This window comes from Muntiacus reevesi, chromosome 2, assembly GCF_963930625.1.
Source record: "Muntiacus reevesi chromosome 2, mMunRee1.1, whole genome shotgun sequence".
In the NCBI taxonomy this organism is placed as follows: domain Eukaryota; kingdom Metazoa; phylum Chordata; class Mammalia; order Artiodactyla; family Cervidae; genus Muntiacus; species Muntiacus reevesi.
Window position 1 is genome coordinate 159,223,632 of NC_089250.1, and position 20,658 is coordinate 159,244,289.

General features: G+C 39.0%; 1 protein-coding gene across 1 annotated transcript in view; it reads right to left on the reverse strand.

The window, feature by feature from the left end:
* PDZD8 (PDZ domain containing 8) overlaps positions 1-20,658 on the reverse strand; it is an 82,933-nt gene that overhangs the window by 46,684 nt on the left and 15,591 nt on the right. Inside the window, exon 2 of the mRNA XM_065923405.1 lies at positions 1,882-2,007. Within this exon, the coding sequence (XP_065779477.1) occupies positions 1,882-2,007 (126 nt within the window). The remainder of the gene's footprint in view (positions 1-1,881; positions 2,008-20,658) is intronic.

Sequence of the window (20,658 nt, forward strand, 5' to 3'; positions counted from 1 at the left end):
AAAAATGTTTAGAAGAAAATAATGTAAAAAAGATTTTAATAAAAATAAGACAAATGTTTCGACTTCTCAACACAAAGACAAAAAAGCAAGGATGAGTTGAAAATAGTACTTTATTCTCTCCTCCATTAACAATGTTAAGTACTCCTTAAACTGTGTGAATAACACACAGCACGACAACACTGAGGAGCTTTACACGGTCAGGTCTGTAACCATAGTGACTAAAAAACCACTGAGATGCGTGCTTGTTCCCAAGATTAAGCTGTCACCCGGTGGAAGGTGCTGGCACTATATAACCCAAGCCTACAAGTACTAACATAAGAACATGAACTACTGTCCATGCTTTCTCCTTCAACTCTCCAGAAATACAGGTCTTTAATTTTATTTTTTGACAAGGTGATACAGTCACAAAAATCAAACAATACAAAAAAAGTTCATAATGAGAAGTTTGGCTCCCACCTTCACCCCTGTCCATCATCATTAACCCAGTTTCCTTTAGCTTTTCCCCATAAAAATCTTTACTGGTTTCTTGTATATTCTTTCAGAGATTCGTTATACAGGTCCTTATTAAAATAAAGTAGGATACATATACTTCACAAATTGTCATGTTTTTCTTTGTATCATTTACCTCAATTCAGCATGACCTAAACAATGCCTTACTACACTCTCTTGATGCCTTCATGCAGTCGGGTTCAAGACTGACCCAAGGCTTTAGGTGAGCAGTATCTCAGATACAGCAAAAGAATGGTGAGCAAAGGAGACAACAATAGCTAGTGGTTAAAAGCCATACGCAATAGACACAAGGAGCTTGGTATGTTTAAATACCTAAGGCCGGGAGTGGCAAGCTATGGTCCATGGACCAAACCCAGTTCATTGTTGGTTTTTCTATGGCCTGTGGGCTACCAATAGTTCTCACATTTTTAAATGGTTAAAAAAAAAAAATCAAAAGAACTTTATGACACATAAAAATTATAAAATTCATATAATACAGTTTTATGGTTACACAGTCAAGTCAGGCCCATTCATTTACCTACTGTCTTATCTATGACTGCTTTCATACTACAAGGCAGAGTTGAGTAGTTGCAAAAGAAACCACGTGAATGCCAAAGCCTAGACTATTTACTTATCTGGTACTTTAGAGAAAAAATCTGCCATCCTCTTCTCTTAGGAAGGCCTTTTTGGCTGAAGCACTGTGAGTGAGGGGCTGAGTACAAAAAGAAACTAGACAGGTAAAGAGGGGCACGCATGTCATGGTAATAATGCTTTGGGTCTATAGTCTAAGAGGAATGGGGAAGCCATCAAGAGAATTTTAAGTAGGAAAGGGACAATCAGATATGTATTTTGAAAAGCTTATTCTGGTTGACATATTGGTAAGCAATGTTAGGAGATAAGGAAGGAGGCTAATGTAGTAAGTAGTTCAAGCAAAGTATAAACACAGCTTAGACTATAGGGATGGAAAAATAAAGAGGCTGGGCCAGATTATTTCTGAGATTCCCTTTCAGCCTAAAATTTAAGAATCACAGGGGTTTACAAGTCTGGTTTTGCAACTTTCCAAGGTATTTTTAATTACCAAACCAATTTTCAAAACTGTTATGTTATGAACAGCTTTCTAACAGGTAATAAGAAATATGCCAACAGAGCATTATGTACCTAAGAAGTCTGGAAATTACTGCAGGACAAATGATTCCCCCCATTAGTATGCTTTCTAAAATATAGTTTATATTTTTTATAAGTTGGAAAGGACTACTCTTATGAAATTTACCATTAAAGAATCTACAGATAATATAATATAAATTAACACAGAGGGGAACAAGCACAAATACTGCTCACGGACATTTTAGGTACACCTTCTTCCCTTTAATGTAGTAATAACAAAGAACATACCTGCTACATTCTAGCAATGTAACTTTAAGGCGGCCTTCAGTCAGTGCCCATTGCTGTATATGGATATACTCCTCGTCGTCGTCTTCAAATCCTTGCAAGGTTTGGAACGGGAAAAACGGCTTATACCTGACAAAAGTAAAGATAAGTCTAAATTTCTGAATAATAAACACCACACTTTAAAGCACAGTAACAAAACTTACCTGTAGGAAAACAACACAAAACACCTAACACCTAAATTATAAAACCGAAGTTTACCACTCTCCCTTCATAACTGGCTGTAAATGGTGCTTTCTTTGCAGCAGTCAAAACTTCCTGGTTTTTCTGGCATGCCCTCATTGACCAGGCAAGGCTCTGAGAAGAATGTTAAAGAAAATCTAAGGCCAATCAGTGGGCTCTGAAACTTGAGTGGGGAGGAGAGAGATTCTTCCTGGACCAGATGGGAAGTGTTCCTGCAGTAACAAGATCAAAACTAGAATGCACTGTTCCATGGGGATAGTGATCAGCACCGCTGCTGCTGCTGCTAAGTCACTTCAGTCGTGTCCGACTCTGTGCGACCCCACAGACGGCAGCCCACCAGGCTTCCCCCGTTCCTGGGATTCTCCAGATAATGATAAATAATAACACAACAACAATTAACAGCAGCAAAGGTATTTATCAGAGATGTTTACTATTTGCCAGGCAGTGTGCTAAGAGCTTTACATGCTTTGTATCTTATTCATGCTTACAATCCTGAGTGGGCAATATTACTAGCTTCCCTTTCCAGATGAAATGAGGGTTAGAAAGGATAAAAAATTTGTTCAACATTATACAGTGAGTGGCATAACCAGAATTCAAGCTATTTTAACCTCATCAAACCCCAGACTACATAACACTTCCGTTACCTATGAATTATTCACATCTTTACGTGTTCATTGTTAATAATCTTGGTTTTTATGGAGATGCTTGTGGTGAGTTATAATCTGCAGGCTTTAAAAAACTTCAATTTGAAACATAATTCGTACTCCTCTATTTAAGCAAAGGACAAAGAAAAAAAGAGAAAATTGGATTTGAGGGTCCATAGTTTTCAATTAACCCTATTTGCTGTCACTAGATATGACACTTATCTGCTCTAAAGCTTTATGCCTTCTCACTAACCATACAATACAAAAGAAAGTCAAAAGTTCTTGGTTTCATATTCGAGGTCTACCAAAACCAATCTTTCCAATAGCATTTTTCCTTAATACAAACTTTCCAATCTAGAAGAGTCATCACCTCATGAACCCAGAGGGTGCCATGTGTGTTCCTGTTTTCAAGCCTTCTGTACTAAGGGAAGGTCTCCCCTATTCCTCAAAGCCTACTTAAACCCGAAATAACCGGCTTTAGGCCCTTTATCATGGTGGATCACACACACTGATTTCACTCTTCTTTATCTCATAGTTATTTAAATTGCTGGGCACTTATGCCTTGAAATCTAAGTGTGATCTGGTCTCACATCTAATTATCTAACCCCTCATACATACCATCAGGACTGAAGCATGTATCGATCTGGTTTATAAAAATCCAACATTAAATATGAAACAAACATTAAGAAAATATGAAACAAACATTAAGAAAATATAAATGGCCCTCAACAGTTTATACTGAAAAAGATTGTTAGAGGGAGAGAAATATAATTTTACAGTTGCCCGATGAACAGGATTAAAGAAAAAAACTTAGAGAAAGGCAAGTAGGTACACAGATAATGCTCAGTGCTTTTCTTCTGCTTTTGAAATAGATGGAAAACAGAAAGGCCCCTTTTATTTCTTAGTTTCCATCGAACTTATTTGATTCAGACAGACTGGCGCCAAATTTCTGAGAGAAAAAAAAGCTAGAAACTACATCTATCAAAGAAATGACAGAGGATGTTGTAGCTCAGTGTTTTTAATAAGCCTTATGACTCCTGAAGAACATGTTACTGTCACTCTATTAAAAACAAACAAAAAAAATCACAAAAAGCACTACATACACTAGCAACTTTGAATAATCCAGGTGCTAAATCACAGCTGCTCCATGAATTAACTTTTCTTGTCAAATATAAAGCTAAAATTCAATTAAAAAATTTCTCACAGGTGTATGACTTCAATGTTACAAGCACTAAATCTAATTTGGGTTTATTAATACTAACTGGGGTGTTGCTGAAATGATTTCTGCACAAAAATAAACTAAAATTTAAGAATGTATTTCATTTAAAAACAGCACACTAAACAGTGAGATAAAGTTACTTGTTCAACACCCTCTCATCATACACAAAAACAGAATCAAAATGGCTTAAAGACTTTAAGACATGACACCGTAAAACTCCTAGAAGAGAACATAGGCAAAACATACTCTGACACAAATCATACTAGAATTTTCATAGGTCAACCACCCAAGGCAATAGAAACAAACAAATAGAACCTAATCAAATTTACAAGCTTTTGTACAGCAAATAAATAAACAAAACAAGATGACCTACAGAATGGGAGAAAATATTTGCAAATAATGCAACTGACATGGGCTTAATTTCTGAAATATACCAACAATTCATACAACTGAACAAGAAAATAGCCCAAAATAAAAATGGGCAGAAGATCTAAAAAGACATTTCTCCAAAGAAGAAATACAGATGGCCAATAAGCACATGAAAAGATGCTCAACATCATTAATTATCAGAGAAATGCAAATCAAAACTATTACAATGAGGTACTACCTCAAACTGGTCAGAATGGCCATTATTAAAGAGTTTACAAACAACAAATGTTGGGGAGGGTATGGAGAAAAGGGAACCCTGCCACCTGGCTGGTGGTAATGTAAGTTGCTGTAGTCATAGTCACTCTAGAAAACAGTAGAGAGGTTCCTCAGAAAACTAAAAACAGAATTACCATATGATCCAGCAATCATACTCCTGGGCATATATCCAGACAAAACTATAATTCAAAAAAATACATACACCCCTATGTTCACAGTAGCACTATTCACAACAGCCAAGACATGGAAACAACCTCTAAATGTCCAGAGACAAATGAATGAACAAAGAAGATGTGCTACACACATACAATGAAATATTATTCGGCCATAAAAGAACAAAATAATGCCATCTGCAGCAGTACACGTCAACAGATGCAAGTAGAGGTTATTGTACTAAGTGAAGTAAGTCAGAAAGAGAAAGACAGATACCATATAATATAACTTATATGTGGAATCTATTTCTTTTTTTAGGGCCAAGCCATGTGGCATGGGGATCTTAGTTTCCCAACCAGGGCTTGAACCAGTGACCCCTGCATTGGAGTACAAAGTCTTAACCACTGAACCACCTGGCAAGTCCCTGTGGAATATAAAATATGACACAAATAAACCTATCTATAAAAGATGAACAGAATCACAGACATTGAGAACAGACTGGTGGTTGCTAAGGGGGAGGAGTCAGGAGGAGGGATAAAGTTGGAGGTTGGGGTTAACACATATAAGTTTTAATATATAGATGGATAAACAACAAGGTCCTATAGTATAGCACAGGGAACTATATTCAATATTCTGTGATAAACCATAATGAAAAAGAGTATGAAAAAGAATGTATTAATAAATATGTGTATAACTGAGTCACTTTGTGGTATAGCAGTAATTAACACAACATTGCAAATTAAACTATACTTCAAGAAAACAAAACAAAAAGCTACTTGTTCAACAAGTTAATAAACAGAATCCACACTCTCACAAAGAACACCTGGTTTTCAAAACTTTTAGTCCAAGTCTTTAGTAGCTCAAACCCATAAACGAATCCAAACAATGAAGCAGGCTACTTCTATACCTTTCTTTTGTCTTCCCAAGGGAACATTTCATGCAAAGATAGGCACAATAAAGAACAGAAATGGTATGGACCTAACAGAAGCAGAAGATATTAAGAATAGGTGGCAACAATACACAGAAGAACTATAAAAAAAGATCTTCATGACCCAGATAATCACAATGGTGGGATCACACCTAGAGCCAGATATCCTGGGATGAGAAGTCAAGTGGGCCTTAGAAAGCATCACTATGAACAAAGCTAGTAGAAGTGATGAATTCCAGTTGAGCTATTTCAAATGCTAAAAGATGATGCTGTGAAAGTGTTGCACTCAATATTCCAGCAAATTTGGAAAACTCAGCAGTGGCCAAAGGACTGGAAAGTATTAGTTTTCATTCCAATTCCAAAGAAAGGCAATGCCAAAGAATGCTCAAACTACTGCACAACTGCACTTATCTCACCCGCTAGCAAAGTAATGCTCAAAATTCTCCAAGCCAGACTTCAACAGTACGTGAACTTCCAGATGTTCAAGCTGGATTTAGAAAAAGCAGAGGAACCCGAGATCAAATTGGCAACATCCATTGGATCATGGAAAAAGTGAGAGTTCCAGAAAAACATCTACCTCTGTTTTATTGACTATGCCAAGGCCTTTGACTGTGTGGATCACAAGAAACTGTGGAAAATTATTAAAGAGATGGGAATACCAGACCATCTGATCTGCCTCCTGAGAAATCTGGATGCAGGTCAAGAAGCAACAGTTAGAACTGGACATGGAACAACAGATTGGTTCCAAATCGGGAAAGGAGTACGTGAATGCTGTATATTGTCACCCTGCTTATTTAACTTAAATGCAGAGAACATTATGAGAAATGCTGGACTGGATGAAGCATAAGCTGGAATCAAGATTGCCAGGATAAATATCAATAACCTCAGATATGCAGATGACACCACCCTTATGGCAGAAAGCAAAGAAGAACTAAAGAGCCTCTTGGTGAAAGAGGAGAGTAAAAATGTTGGCTTAAAACTCAACATTCAGAAAACTAAGATCATGGCATCTGGTCCCATCACCTGATGGCAAACAGATGGGGAAACAGTGGAAACAGTGGCTGACTTTATTTTGGGGGGCTCCAAAATCACTGCAGATGGTGACTGCAGCCATGAAATTAAAAGACACTTGCTCCTTGGAAGAAAAGTAATGACCAACCTAGACAGCATATTAAAAAGCAGGAATGTTACTTTACCAACAAAGGTCCATCTAGTCAAAGCTATGGTTCTTTCAGTAGTCGTGTACAGATGTTAAGAGCTGGACTATAAAGGAAGCTGAGCGCCGAAGAATTGATGCTTTTGAACTAACTGTGGTGTTGGAGAAGACTCTTGAGAGTCCCGTGGACAGCCAGGAGGATCCAGCCAGTCCATCCTAAAGGTAATCAGTCCTGAATATTCACTGGAAGGACTGATGTTGAAGCTTAAACTCCAATACTTGGGCCACCTGATGTGAAGAATGACTCACTAGAAAAGATCCTGATGCTGGGAAAGATTGAAGGCAGGAAGATAAGGGGACCACAGAGGATGAGATGGTTGGATGGCATCACCGACTTGATGGACGGGAGTTTGAGTAAGCTCCAGGAATTGGTGATGGACAGGGAAGCCTAGCATGCTGCAGTCCATGGGGTCGCAAAGAGTCGGACAAGACTGAGAGACTGAACTGAACTTTGTCTTCCCACCCTACCACAAAATCGTTTCATTAGCCTTTATCTCTTGTTAACCTATCAATTTAAAACTGTCAGTTTTCTCACTCAAGTTCCCAGAAGACAAACCTTTGACAAGCTATCTGTATTTCCTCTTGTAGAAAACTTTAAAAACCAATCTGGGAAGATGGACTTTCATAATAACAGCATGAGACACTCCACTGACCTACTGGGGAAATTATTAAATTTCCAGTAAAACTGGGGAAATTATTAAAACAGATATTAAGCCCTCTGGAAATGGTTCCAAGGGCAAACAGCAAGTAAAGAAACTTCTATTCAAGAAAACCTACAGAAATATGGTAAGAAAGGGGACAGTCTATGGTGCTGACGTCAAGACTGCTCCCATCAACAGGCTCAGCAAGAGACATTTACTCTGGACTGCTGAAGCCAAGAACACAGGCTGTCTTGCCATCACCACCGCCCCAACTCCAGTTCCCTGTCAGAGGGAAGAATAGGTCATCAGTGTTTCTCATCTGGCCCTCGACTACCTATGATGAGGTTAAGTTCAGGGCAAGAATGCTCAAGAAATTGGGAGCTCCTTTCATCGACCCTGTCCCCACTTGAGAAACGCAGACTCTATCTTGGGCATGGCACACTAAGGATTCTGCTATCTTGATTGTCCTTGCCCTGGTTCATGACACAGTGGTTCTCTGCCGAGAGGCAACCCAAGAGGACCTCAGGCTTCTGCCACCCCCTCATCCCACTTCCATCTAACATCCAACAGCTAGAGTCAGAGGACATTCCAGGGCATTGTTGAAAACAAAAGACACGTCAGAGGTTTAACACTCCACTAAAATAATCCAGGCAAATCACTAAAACAATCACTAAACAAACACTAAACCCTGGGAGACGGGGACCAGTATCCAGTTACTACAATATATTATCTAAAATATTTGGTTTCCAACAAAAAATATAAGGCATATAAAGCAACAGGAAAGCATGATCTGTAAAGCAGAAAGAAAGCAGGCAGCACAAACTACAAACTGCCAGTTAAAATGACCAAGTGCTGGACTTAACAGAAGACTTTAAAATAGCTCTTAAAAATGTTTTTACAAAAAATGTTTAAAGCATGATTAAAGAAGTAAAAGGAGGTATTATGACAATGTCACATGAAATCTTTAATATCAATGAATACATTGATATATATTTAAATATATATATATTTTTAAAAAGTGTGAATTCTGGACTTGGAAAGTACAATATAATTTAAAGTACAGAGAAATTCTGAAGTTCAACAAAAGTGCTCTGAACAGTAGCTATGAACTTGTAGAAGAAAAAAAAGTAGTGAACTCGAAGACAGAGCAATAGAGGTTGCCAAGTCAAAGAATGGGGGGGGTGGCCGGCGGTGGATGAAAAAACAAACTGAGCCTTAGAGAAATGATACCATCAAGTACACCAACATAAACATAACGGGAGTGCCAGGGGGAGGGGAGAGAGAGAGAGAGAAGAGCAGAAAAAAATATTCAAATAGAGGTAGCTAGTAAGCCCCAAAGCCACAAATTACATGATTTCATTCATATGAAAATCCAGAATAAAGACATCTACAGAGACAGAAAGTAATTAGTGGTTGCTTAGGGTTTAGGGTGGTAGATGGGTAAGGAGGATGATAGTTGAGGGTATGGGGTTTTGTTTTTGAGGTGATAAAAAATGGTCTAAAATGACGGCAGTGACAGTGGTACATATCTGTGACTATACTAAAAACCAGTTAATTATAGATTTAAATAGCTGAATTTGGAGTCTGAATTATATATCAATAAAGCTACTTTAAAAAAATCTAACCCAGTTACCCAGAAATAGTTGCTCTTGTCACTGTTTTGCTATGTAAATATTTGGTTAGAATTATCTGATTAAAGAAACAAAACCATAAATGACACTTTTCATTAAAATAACTTATAGGGGACACACAGTTTTTCGAGGCAGAAGCCCAGTGTGTCCCCCTTTGCCTGACAAAGTAATAAATCTATCCTTTTTGGGGAGGAGCCAAGATGGCGGAGGAGTAGGACGGGGTAACCACTTTCTCTCCTAGAAATTCATCAAAAGAATAACTGAACGCAGAGCAAACTTCACAAAACAACTTCTGATCGCTAGCTGAGGTCATCAGGCGCCCAGAAAAGCAGCCCATTGTCTTCGAAAGGAGTTAGGACAAAATATAAAAGGAAAAAAGTGAGACAAAAGAGCTAAGGACGGAGATCCGTCCCGGGAAGGGTCTTAATAGAGGACGTTTTCAGACACTGGGAAACCCTCGCACTGGCGGGCCTGGGGGAAGTGTTTGAATCTCGGAGTTTGAATCCGACTGGGAGGGAAACAACAAATAAAACCCACAGATTACGAGCCTAAAAGCAACTCCCAGCAGAAAAGTACCCCAGACGCCCGCATCCCACCAGCAAGTGGGGGCGGAACGGAGAGAAGCGGGCGGCATTGCTCGGGGCAGGGTCCGGGCCTGAGTGCCGTGAGGACAATCAGAAAGAGCTTTTGTGAGTTGCCAACTTGAACTGTAGTACAGCAAAAGAGAGAGAGAAAATTAACCGACCCGAACACACTGCCGGCCGTTGGCAGAACAAAGGGACCAAGAAAGTCCTGAGAAGAGCTCGCAGGCTGCGGACCGGCCCAGCCCCGCCGGAGGCAGGAGGCAGGAGGCAGGGGAAGGCGGCAGGCTCTGCCCCAAGGACCGCATCCCCTACCACACTGCAAACGGGCCTCCACCTTCTAATAAAAGTCCACCCAAGATTCTGGATGGTCGACATCCGCGGGAGGGTCGCGGCTATACACAGGGCACACGCACCCGACCGATGCGGCCGGGGATTGGGGCTGGGGAGGCGGAGGGCAGAAGGCGCACGCACCCGAGTGGTGCGGCTGGAAACTGAGGCTGGGATCGCGCAGGACAGAAGACGCGCCGCACCCGGGGAGAGAGCGCCCGTCAAGCGCCTGGCTGCCTGAGCCACTCGGGCGGCGTAGGGACAAAATGCAGGCGCAGCTTTGTGTTTCGCGCTTTTGTGGATCACCCGAGGGCTGGAACCGCGCGCAGCGTGGGGCGCGCTCCATACAGAGCAGCCGGGAGCCTGAGCAGCGCAGACGGAGAAAATAGCGCCAGGCCCTCCGCGGAGCGCCAGCCCCTCCCCGCAGCGTGACGGAACTAGCTACCTGAATAAGAGTCCACCTCCGCCCGCCTGTGTCAGGGCGGAAATGAGACCCTGAAGAGACCGACAACAGAAGCCAAATAAACAAAGGGAACCGCTTCAGAAGGGACCGGTGCAACAGATTAAAATCCCTGAAGAAAACACCGACTTCACCGGAAGGGTCTGTAGATATGGAGAAGTGTAAGCTGGAACGAGGAGCTATCTGAAACTGAGCCGAACCCACACTGACCACAACAGCTCCAGAGAAACTCCTAGATATATTTTTTCTTTTTTTTTTTTAAGTAAGAAAAAAAAACTTTTTTTCTCTTTTATTTTCCTTTAAAATTCCCTATTACTCCCCCATTATTCCTTAACTTTCATTTTCATAGATTTTTACGATTTTTTAAATTAGGTAAAACAATTTTTTTTCCTTTTTTCTTCTTCTCTTCTATTTTCTATTTTTCTTTTTCTCTTATTTCCTTTTAAGTCCTCTAGTACTCCTCTTACTACTCCTTAATTTTCATTTTCAATACACTATAACCTTACTGGAAAAAAAAAAAAAGAAGAGAAGCCCTATTTTTAAACCAAACTTCATATATATTTCTAAAATTTTTTGTGTGTGTTTTGGTTTTTGTTTTTAATATAGTATTTTTAAGAGTCTAACCTGTACTCTAGATTTTTAATTTTTGTTTTTCAGTATATGATATAAATTATGAACATTTAAGAATCCAATATTCAGCTCCCATTTTTATTCAGGAGTTTGTTGATTATTCTCTCCCAATCTTGACTCTTTGTTTTCTACCTCAGAACACCTCTATTTCCTCCTTTCCCCTTCTCTTCCCAATCCAATTCTGTGAATGTTTGTGGGTGTCTGGGCTACAGAGAATGCTCTGGGATCAGACAACTTCGTAGATCTGTCTCTCTCCTCTTGAGTCCCCCTTTTTCTCCTCCTGCTCATCTCTATCTCCCTCCTCCCTCTCCTCTTCTTCATGTAACTCTGTGAACCTCTCTGGGTGTCCCTAACGGGGGAGAAACTTTTCACCATTAACCTAGAAGTTTTATTATCAGTGCTGTATGGTTGGAGAAGTCCTGAGACTACTGGAAGAATAAAACTGAAATCCAGAGGCAGGAGACTTAAGCCCAAAACCTGAGAACACCAGAAAACCCCTGGCTACATGGATCTTTAAGTAATAAGTGACTGTCCAAAAGCCTCCATACCTACACCGAAACCAACCACCACCCAAGAGCCAGTAAGTTTTAGAGCACGACATACCACGCAAATTCTCCAGCAATGCAGGAACATAGCCCTGAACGTCAACATACAGACTGCCCAAGGTCACACCTAACACATAGATCCATCTCAAAACTCATTACTGGGCACTCCATTGCTCTCCAAAGAGAAGAAATCAAGATCCACGCACCAGAACACCGACGCAAGCTTCCCTAACCAGGAAACCTTGACAAGCCAATCATCTAACCCCACCCACTGGGTAAAACCTCCACAATAAAAAGGAACCACAGACCTCCAGAATACAGAAAGCCCACTCCAGACACAGCAATCTAAACAAGATGAAAAGGCAGAGAAATACCCAACAGGTAAAGGAACATGAAAAAAAACCCACCAAGTCAAACAAAAGAGGAGGAGATAGGGAATCTACGTGAAAAAGAATTTGGAATAATGATAATAAAAATGATCCAAAATCTTGAAAGCAAAATGGAGTTACAGATAAATAGCCTGGAGACAAAGACTGAAAAGATGCAAGAAATGTTTAATAAAGACCTAGAAGAAATAAAAAAGAGTCAATTAAAAATGAATAATGCAATGAATGAGATCAAAAACACTCTGGAGGGAACCAAGAGTAGAATAACGGAGACAGAAGATAGGATAAGTGAGGTAGAAGATAAAATGGTGGAAATAAATGAAGCAGAGAGGAAAAAAGAAAAAAGGATCAAAAGAAATGAGGACAACCTCAGGGACCTCTGGGACAATGTGAAACGCCCCAACATTCGAATCATAGGAGTCCCAGAAGAAGAAGACAAAAAGAAAGGCCATGAGAAAATACTCGAGGAGATAATAGCTGAAAACTTCCCTAAAATGGGGAAGGAAATAGCCACCCAAGTCCAAGAAACCCAGAGAGTCCCAAACAGGATAAACCCAAGGCGAAACACACCAAGACACATATTAATCAAATTAACAAAGATCAAACACAAAGAACAAATACTAAAAGCAGCAAGGGAGAACCAACAAATAACACACAAAGGGATTCCTATAAGGATAACAGCTGATCTATCAATAGAAACCCTCCAGGCCAGAAGGGAATGGCAGGACATACTGAAAGTAATGAAAGAGAATAACCTACAACCTAGATTACTGTACCCAGCAAGGATCTCATTCAGATATGAAGGAGAATTCAAAAGCTTTACAGACAAGCAAAAGCTGAGAGAATTCAGCACCACCAAACCAGCTCTTCAACAAATGCTAAAGGATCTTCTCTAGACAGGAAATGCAGAAAGGCTGTACAAATGTGAACCCCAAACAACAAAGTAAATGGCAACGGGACCACACTTATCAATAATTACCTTAAATGTAAATGGGTTGAATGCCCCAACCAAAAGACAAAGATTGGCTGAATGGATACAAAAACAAGACCCCTATATATGCTGTCTACAAGAGACCCACCTCAAAACAAGAGACACATACAGACTAAAAGTGAAGGGCTGGAAAAAAATATTTCACGCAAACAGAGACCAAAAGAAAGCAGGAGTCGCAATACTCACATCAGATAAAATAGACTTTCAAATAAAGGATGTGAAAAGAGACAAAGAAGGACACTACATAATGATCAAAGGATCAATCCAAGAAGAAGATATAACAATTATAAATATATATGCACCCAACATAGGAGCACCGCAATATGTACGGCAAACGCTAATGAGTATGAAAGAGGAAATTAATAGTAACAATAATAGTGGGAGACTTTAATACCCCACTCACAACTATGGATAGATCAACTAAACAGAAAATTAACAAGGAAACACAAACCTTAAATGACACAATGGACCAGCTAGACCTAATTGATATCTATAGGACATTTCACCCCAAAACAAGCAACTTCACCTTTTTCTCACGTGCACACGGAACTTTCTCCAGAATAGATCACATCCTGGGTCATAAATCTGGTCTTGGAAAATTCAAAAAAATTGAAATCATTCCAGTCATCTTTTCTGACCACAGTGCAGTAAGATGAGATCTCAATTACAGGAAAAAAATTGTTAAAAATTCAAACATATGGAGGCTAAATAACATGCTTCTGAATAACCAAAAAATCATAGAAGAAATCAAAATATGTATAGAAATAAATGAAAATGAAAACACAACAACCCAAAACCTATGGGACACTAAAAGCAGTGCTAAGGGGAAGGTTCATAGCATTACAGGCTTACCTCAAGAAACAAGAAAAAAGCCAAATAAATAACCTAACTCTACACCTAAAGCAATTAGAGAAGGAAGAAATGAAGAACCCCAGGGTTAGCAGAAGGAAAGAAATCTTAAAAATTAGGGCAGAAATAAATGCAAAAGAAACTAGAGACCATAGCAAAAATCAACAAAGCTAAAAGCTGGTTTTTTGAAAAAATAAACAAAATTGACAAATCATTAGCAACACTCATTAAGAAACAAAGAGAGAAGAACCAAATTAACAAAATTAGAAATGAAAAGGGAGAGATCAAAACAGACAACACTGAAATACAAAGGATCATAAGAGACTACTACCAGCAGCTCTATGCCAATAAAATGGACAACTTGGATGAAATGGACAAATTCTTAGAAAAGTATAACTTTCCAAAACTGAACCAGGAACAAATAGAAGATCTTAACAGAACCATCACAAGCAAGGAAATCAAAACTGTAATCAAAAATCTTCCAGCAAACAAAAGCCCAGGACCAGATGGCTTCACAGCTGAATTCTACCAAAAATTTAGAGAAGAGCTAACACCTATCTTACTCAAACTCTTCCAGAAAATTGCAGATGAAGGTAAACTTCCAAACTCATTCTATGAGGCCACCATCACCCTAATTCCAAAACCAGACAAAGATGCCACAAAAAAAGAAAACTACAGGCCAATATCACTGAACATAGATGCAAAATCCTTAACAAAATTCTAGCAAACAGAATCCAACAACATATTAAAAAAATCATACACCATGACTAAGTGGGCTTTATCCCAGGAATGCAAGGATTTTTTAATATCTGCAAATCAATCAACATAATACACCAAATTAACAAATTGGAAGATAAAAACCATATGATTATCTCAATAGATGCAGAGAAAGACTTTGACAAAATTCAACACTCATTTATGATTAAAACTCTCCAGAAAGCAGGAATAGAAGGAACATACCTCAACATAATAAAAGCTATATATGACAAACCCACAGCAAGCATCACCCTCAATGGTGAAAAATTGAAAGCATTTCCTCTGAAATCAGGAACAAGACAAGGATACCCACTCTCACCACTGCTATTCAACATAGTGTTGGAAGTTTTGGCCACAGCAATCAGAGCAGAAAAAGACATAAAAGGAATCCAGATAGGAAAAGAAGAAGTGAAACTCTCGCTGTTTGCAGATGACATGATCCTCTACATAGAAAACCCTAAAGACTCTTCTAGAAAATTACTAGAGCTAATCAATGAATATAGTAAAGTTGCAGGATATAAAATTAACACAGAAATCCCTTGCATTCCTATATACTAACAATGAAAAAACAGAAAGAGAAATTAAGGAAACAATACCATTCACCATTGCAACAAAAAGAATAAAATACTTAGGAGTATATCTACCTAAAGAAACGAAAGACCTATACATAGAAAACTATAAAACACTGATGAAAGAAATCAAAGAGGACACAAACAGATGGAGAAACATACCGTGTTCATGGACTGGAAGAATCAATATTGTCAAAATGGCTATTCTACCCAAAGCAATCTATAGATTCAATGCAATCCCTATCAAGCTACCAATGGTATTTTTCACAGAGCTAGAAAAAATAACTTCACAATTTGTATGGAAATACAGAAAACCTCGAATAGCCAAAGTAATCTTGAGAAAGAAGAATGGAACTGGAGGAATCAACCTGCCTGACTTCAGACTCTACTACAAAGCCACAGTCATCAAGACAGTGTGGTACTGGCACAAAGACAGAAATATAGATCAATGGAACAGAATAGAAAGCCCAGAGATAAATCCACGAACCTATGGACACCTTATCTTTGACAAAGGAGGCAAGGATATACAATGGAAAAAAGACAATCTCTTTAACAAGTGGTGCTGGGAAAACTGGTCAACCGCTTGTAAAAGAATGAAACTAGAACACTTTCTAACACCATACACAAAAATGAACTCAAAATGGATTAAAGATCTAAATGTAAGACCAGAAACTATAAAACTCCTAGAGGAGAACATAGGCAAAACACTCTCTGACATAAATCACAGCAAGATCTTCTATGACCCACCTCCCAGAATATTGGAAATAAAAGCAAAAATAAACAAATGGGACCTAATGAAAATTAAAAGCTTTTGCACAACAAAGGAAACTATAAGTAAGGTGAAAAGACAGCCCTCAGATTGGGAGAAAATAATAGCAAATGAGGAAACAGACAAAAGATTAATCTCAAAAATATACAAGCAACTCCTGAAGCTCAATTCCAGAAAAATAAATGACCCAATCAAAAAATGGGCCAAAGAACTAAACAGACATTTCTCCAAAGAAGACATACAGATGGCTAACAAACACATGAAAAGATGCTCAACATCACTCATTATCAGAGAAATGCAAATCAAAACCACAATGAGGTACCATTACACACCAGTCAGGATGGCTGCTATCCAAAAGTCTACAAGCAATAAATGCTGGAGAGTGTGTGGAGAAAAGGGAACCCTCTTACACTGTTGGTGGGAATGCAAACTAGTACAGCCACTATGGAGAACAGTGTGGAGATTTCTTAAAAAACTGGAAATAGAACTGCCATATGACCCAGCAATACCACTTCTGGGCATACACACTGAGGAATCCAGACCTGAAAGAGACACGTGCACCCCAATGTTCATCGCAGCACTGTTTATAATAGCCAGGACATGGAAGCAACCTAGATGTCCATCAGCAGACGAATGGATAAGGAAGCTGTGGTACATACACACCATGGAATATTACTCAGCCGTTAAAAAGAATTCATTTGAATCAGTTCTAATGAGATGGATGAAACTGGAGCCCATTATACAGAGTGAAGTAAGCCAGAAAGATAAAGAACATTACAGTATACTAACACATATATATGGAATTTAGAAAGATGGTAATGATAACCCTATATGCAAAACAGAAAAAGAGACACAGAAGTACAGAACAGACTTTTGAACTCTGTGGGAGAAGGTGAGGGTGGGATGTTTGGAAAGAACAGCATGTATATTATCTATGGTGAAACAGATCACCAGCCCAGGTTGGATGCATGAGTCAAGTGCTCGGGCCTGGTGCACTGGGAAGACCCAGAGGAATCGGGTGGAGAGGGAGGTGGGAGGGGGGATCGGGATGGGGAATACGTGTAACTCTATGGCTGATTCATATCAATGTATGACAAAACCCACTGAAAAATAAAAAGAAAAAAAAAAATCTATCCTTTCCTAATTAAAATAAAGTAACTTACAGGTTGTTTTAAGGCTTATGAAAAAGTGTTACTGAATGGCTACCATACCAGGTACTGACTGTATAAAGCACGTATTTGCTCACTTAACTCCCCAAACCAGGAAATAGCACATTGTACATAAGGAAACAGTCCTAGATGTCTCACAAACACTATACACTGAAGCCAAAACTGGAACCTGTATTAGTTTCCTAGCACTGCCACAACAGAATACCATAGACTGGGTGGCATAAAAAACAGAAGCTTGTTTTCTCACAGTGGAAGTCAAAGATCAAGATGCCAGGGGGGCTGGTTTCTGGTAAAACCTCTCTCCTGGCTTATAGACAGCCACCTTCTTGCTGTATCCTCTCATGGCCTTTTCTCTCTGCACACACACTTCTGGCATCTCTTCCTGTTCTTGTAAAGAACCAGTCCTACTAGGATGAGAACTCCATCCTTATGAACTCTTTAATGTTAATTACCTCCTTAAAGGCCCTATTATCTCAAATAGTTACATTGAAGGTTAGGGCTTTAACATTTTGGGGACACAATCCGTCCATAAAAGAACTCAAACATAACTCCAGAGCCTGGTCGACAGTTCCTGAGGCTGACTTGATGACCACCCTGATTTCTGCCGGAACACATGCTCTAAACCTGGTCTGCAGTTATCTGACAAGGATGGGCATGGTTTCAAATGTACTACTGTGCTTGATTCTCACTCAGCAACAACAGGGTGAGGCACAGCTGCAGATCACAATAGGTTCACAGAGAACATGCTGGAGACTGCATCCTTTATTAAAAAGTTACATGTAATACACGCCAACAAAATGAGGGTCTAAAGCAAGAAAGAAGAAAGTAATCCAGGAAACAGGGGATCCAAGTCAAGAAGGCAATGATGTCCTAAACCCAGATGACAGGACTGTGGCAAACCAAGGGAAAAGTCCACTTTGGGGAAGGTGATGAAAACTCTAAGAAGGGGATCTACAGAATATAAGGAATGGAAGAAGAAATAAGGAAGAGGTTCATTTTTCAATTAAATCTTGAAGATTTGGTTAAGGCAATTTGGTAAGAGGATAAAAAAGAATTCAAACTTGACTCTAGGAACATACTGATTTGAATGGCTCAAAGATTTTGAAATTGTAATATAGAAAAGGAAGCATAAACCGGCATATTTGGCAGTTCTGCAATAAAAAAAAAAATTGTACAGACCTAACAATAAGGTATATATATCAATCAAGGAAGATTTCAGTCCGAATAGAACATAGTTGTTACTATATATGAACAAGGATGCAGCTCAGGGAATGAAGTGAAAATAGTGGCATAACTGATTGGAAAAAGACAGAAATGAATATGCTGCTGCTGCTGCTAAGTTGCTTCAGTCCTGTCCAACTCTGTTCGAGCCCATAGACGGCAGCCCACCAGGCTTACCTGTCCCTGGGATTCTCCAGGCAAGAACACTGGAGTGGGTTGCCATTTCCTTCTCCAATACATGCATGCATGATAAGTCGCTTCAGTTGTGTCTGACTCTGTGCGACTCTATGGAGAGCAGCCCACCAGGCTCCTCTGTCCACAGGATTCTCCAAGCAAGAATACTGGAGTGGGTTGCCATTTCCTTCTCCGAAAAGAAGGTGAGAAGGTATCATTTAGCTAAATCCTCATGTATCTTAGAAGGAAGTCAATCAATAGAAAATATTTAAAGATGTTGAAGCAAGACAACTGACTATATGACTTGGTTGAACAATATAGGTAATGTCATAATTAATTAGTATAGCTAACCTTTACTGAGTACTTACTACATAAGTCATTTATTAATTCTCACAATTTTGTAAGATAGATACTATAATTAATCCCCATTCTGTAGATGAAGAAACTGAGACACAGAGAGGTTAAAAAACTTGCTCAAGGTTACACATTCAGTAAGTGGTAAAGCCAAGAAGAGAATCTAGGCAGTCTGGCTTCAAAATCTATGCTATTTATCACTGCCTCTTAAATTAAAAGTTGCTAAAAACAGAAATAGTACATATAAATGGTTGCTTCTGAAGACTGTGATTTACAGGAGGAAAGTAGAGGGTTTAGGGAAGTAACCACTGATTTTAATTATCAGTCCTTCTATTATGTTTGATTTTAAAATTATGTACATTATTTAAAATTATGTACATTAACTCAAATGAAAAGACATGCGTGCATGCATGGTAAGTCGCTTCAGTCGTGTCCAACTCTTTGCAACGCTATGGACTGTAACCCACCAGGCTCCTCTGTCCATGGAATTATCCAGGCAAGAATACTGGAGTGGATTGACAGGCCCTACTCCAGGGGATTTTCCCGACCCAGGGATCAAACCCGTGTTTTTAAGTCTCCTACACTGGCAGGCACATTCTCCAAATGAAAAGACAGACAATATCAAATGTTGAAAAGGATGTGAAACTGCTAGTGTGCTATTATAACTACTGTAAAACTGTGTGGCTGTATCTACTACACCAAAATAGATGCTTAACCTATGACTCAGCAATCCTAGATATCCAATAGAAATGTGCATAAATGTTAACCAAAAACATGTATAAGAATACTTGTAACAGCAATATCCAACTATCCATCAACAGTAGAAGGGATAAATCGAGGTACATGTGAAGACACCACAGCAAATATAATGAACGAACTATATACACAATAACGTGGAAACAATCTCAGAAAGGTACTGTCGAGTCAAAGAACCCAGAAAAACAATGAGTGTAAACACTATGGCTCAATTAATACAAGTTAAAAAATAGGCACGCCCCCGCCCCCACAAAAAGCAATGGTGGTAGATGGCAGGACAGTAGTTACTGCTAAGCAGAGCAGGGAAGGCAGCATGTGAGGGACTTCCTGATTGCTGGTAATATTCTATTCCTTGTTCTGAATGCTGTTTTGTTCATTTTGTAAAAATTCACTGAACTGAACTTCTACAGTTAGCGTGCTTTTTAAGCAGTGAGTTATACTGCAGTAAAAGTTTAAAAGAAAAGCCATGTTTAATTTAAAAATATGTTACTTTGATAACATTTTAAAAATACATATTTAAAATTTTACACTTACAAGAAACGCCAAGCCTTCTTCTCATATGTGGATCCGAGAGAATCTTTTTTAACATCTAAAATATGTTTTTGCTCTAAGATGTTTCAAGACTGCTCTATAAGCACCCTGAATGCCAGCTGGTGACATCTCCATCACATGGCAGCAGTAAAACTGTTTGCAAACACTGTGATCTTTAGAGAAAAGGCTTTACTACAAACCCAGTATAAAAATATTCTCAGGCCTAAATCTACTTTGGACTTCACCATGGGTTCTTGTATCCTTGCCATAATAATAAATCAGCTAGAGTTTTCAACTCAATGAAAGGGAAAACTTTCTACCAATTAAGAGATAATAATATTAATAAAAAAGGCACAACAGTCTCGAGGCATTGCTTGCCTTCTATTTCTCAA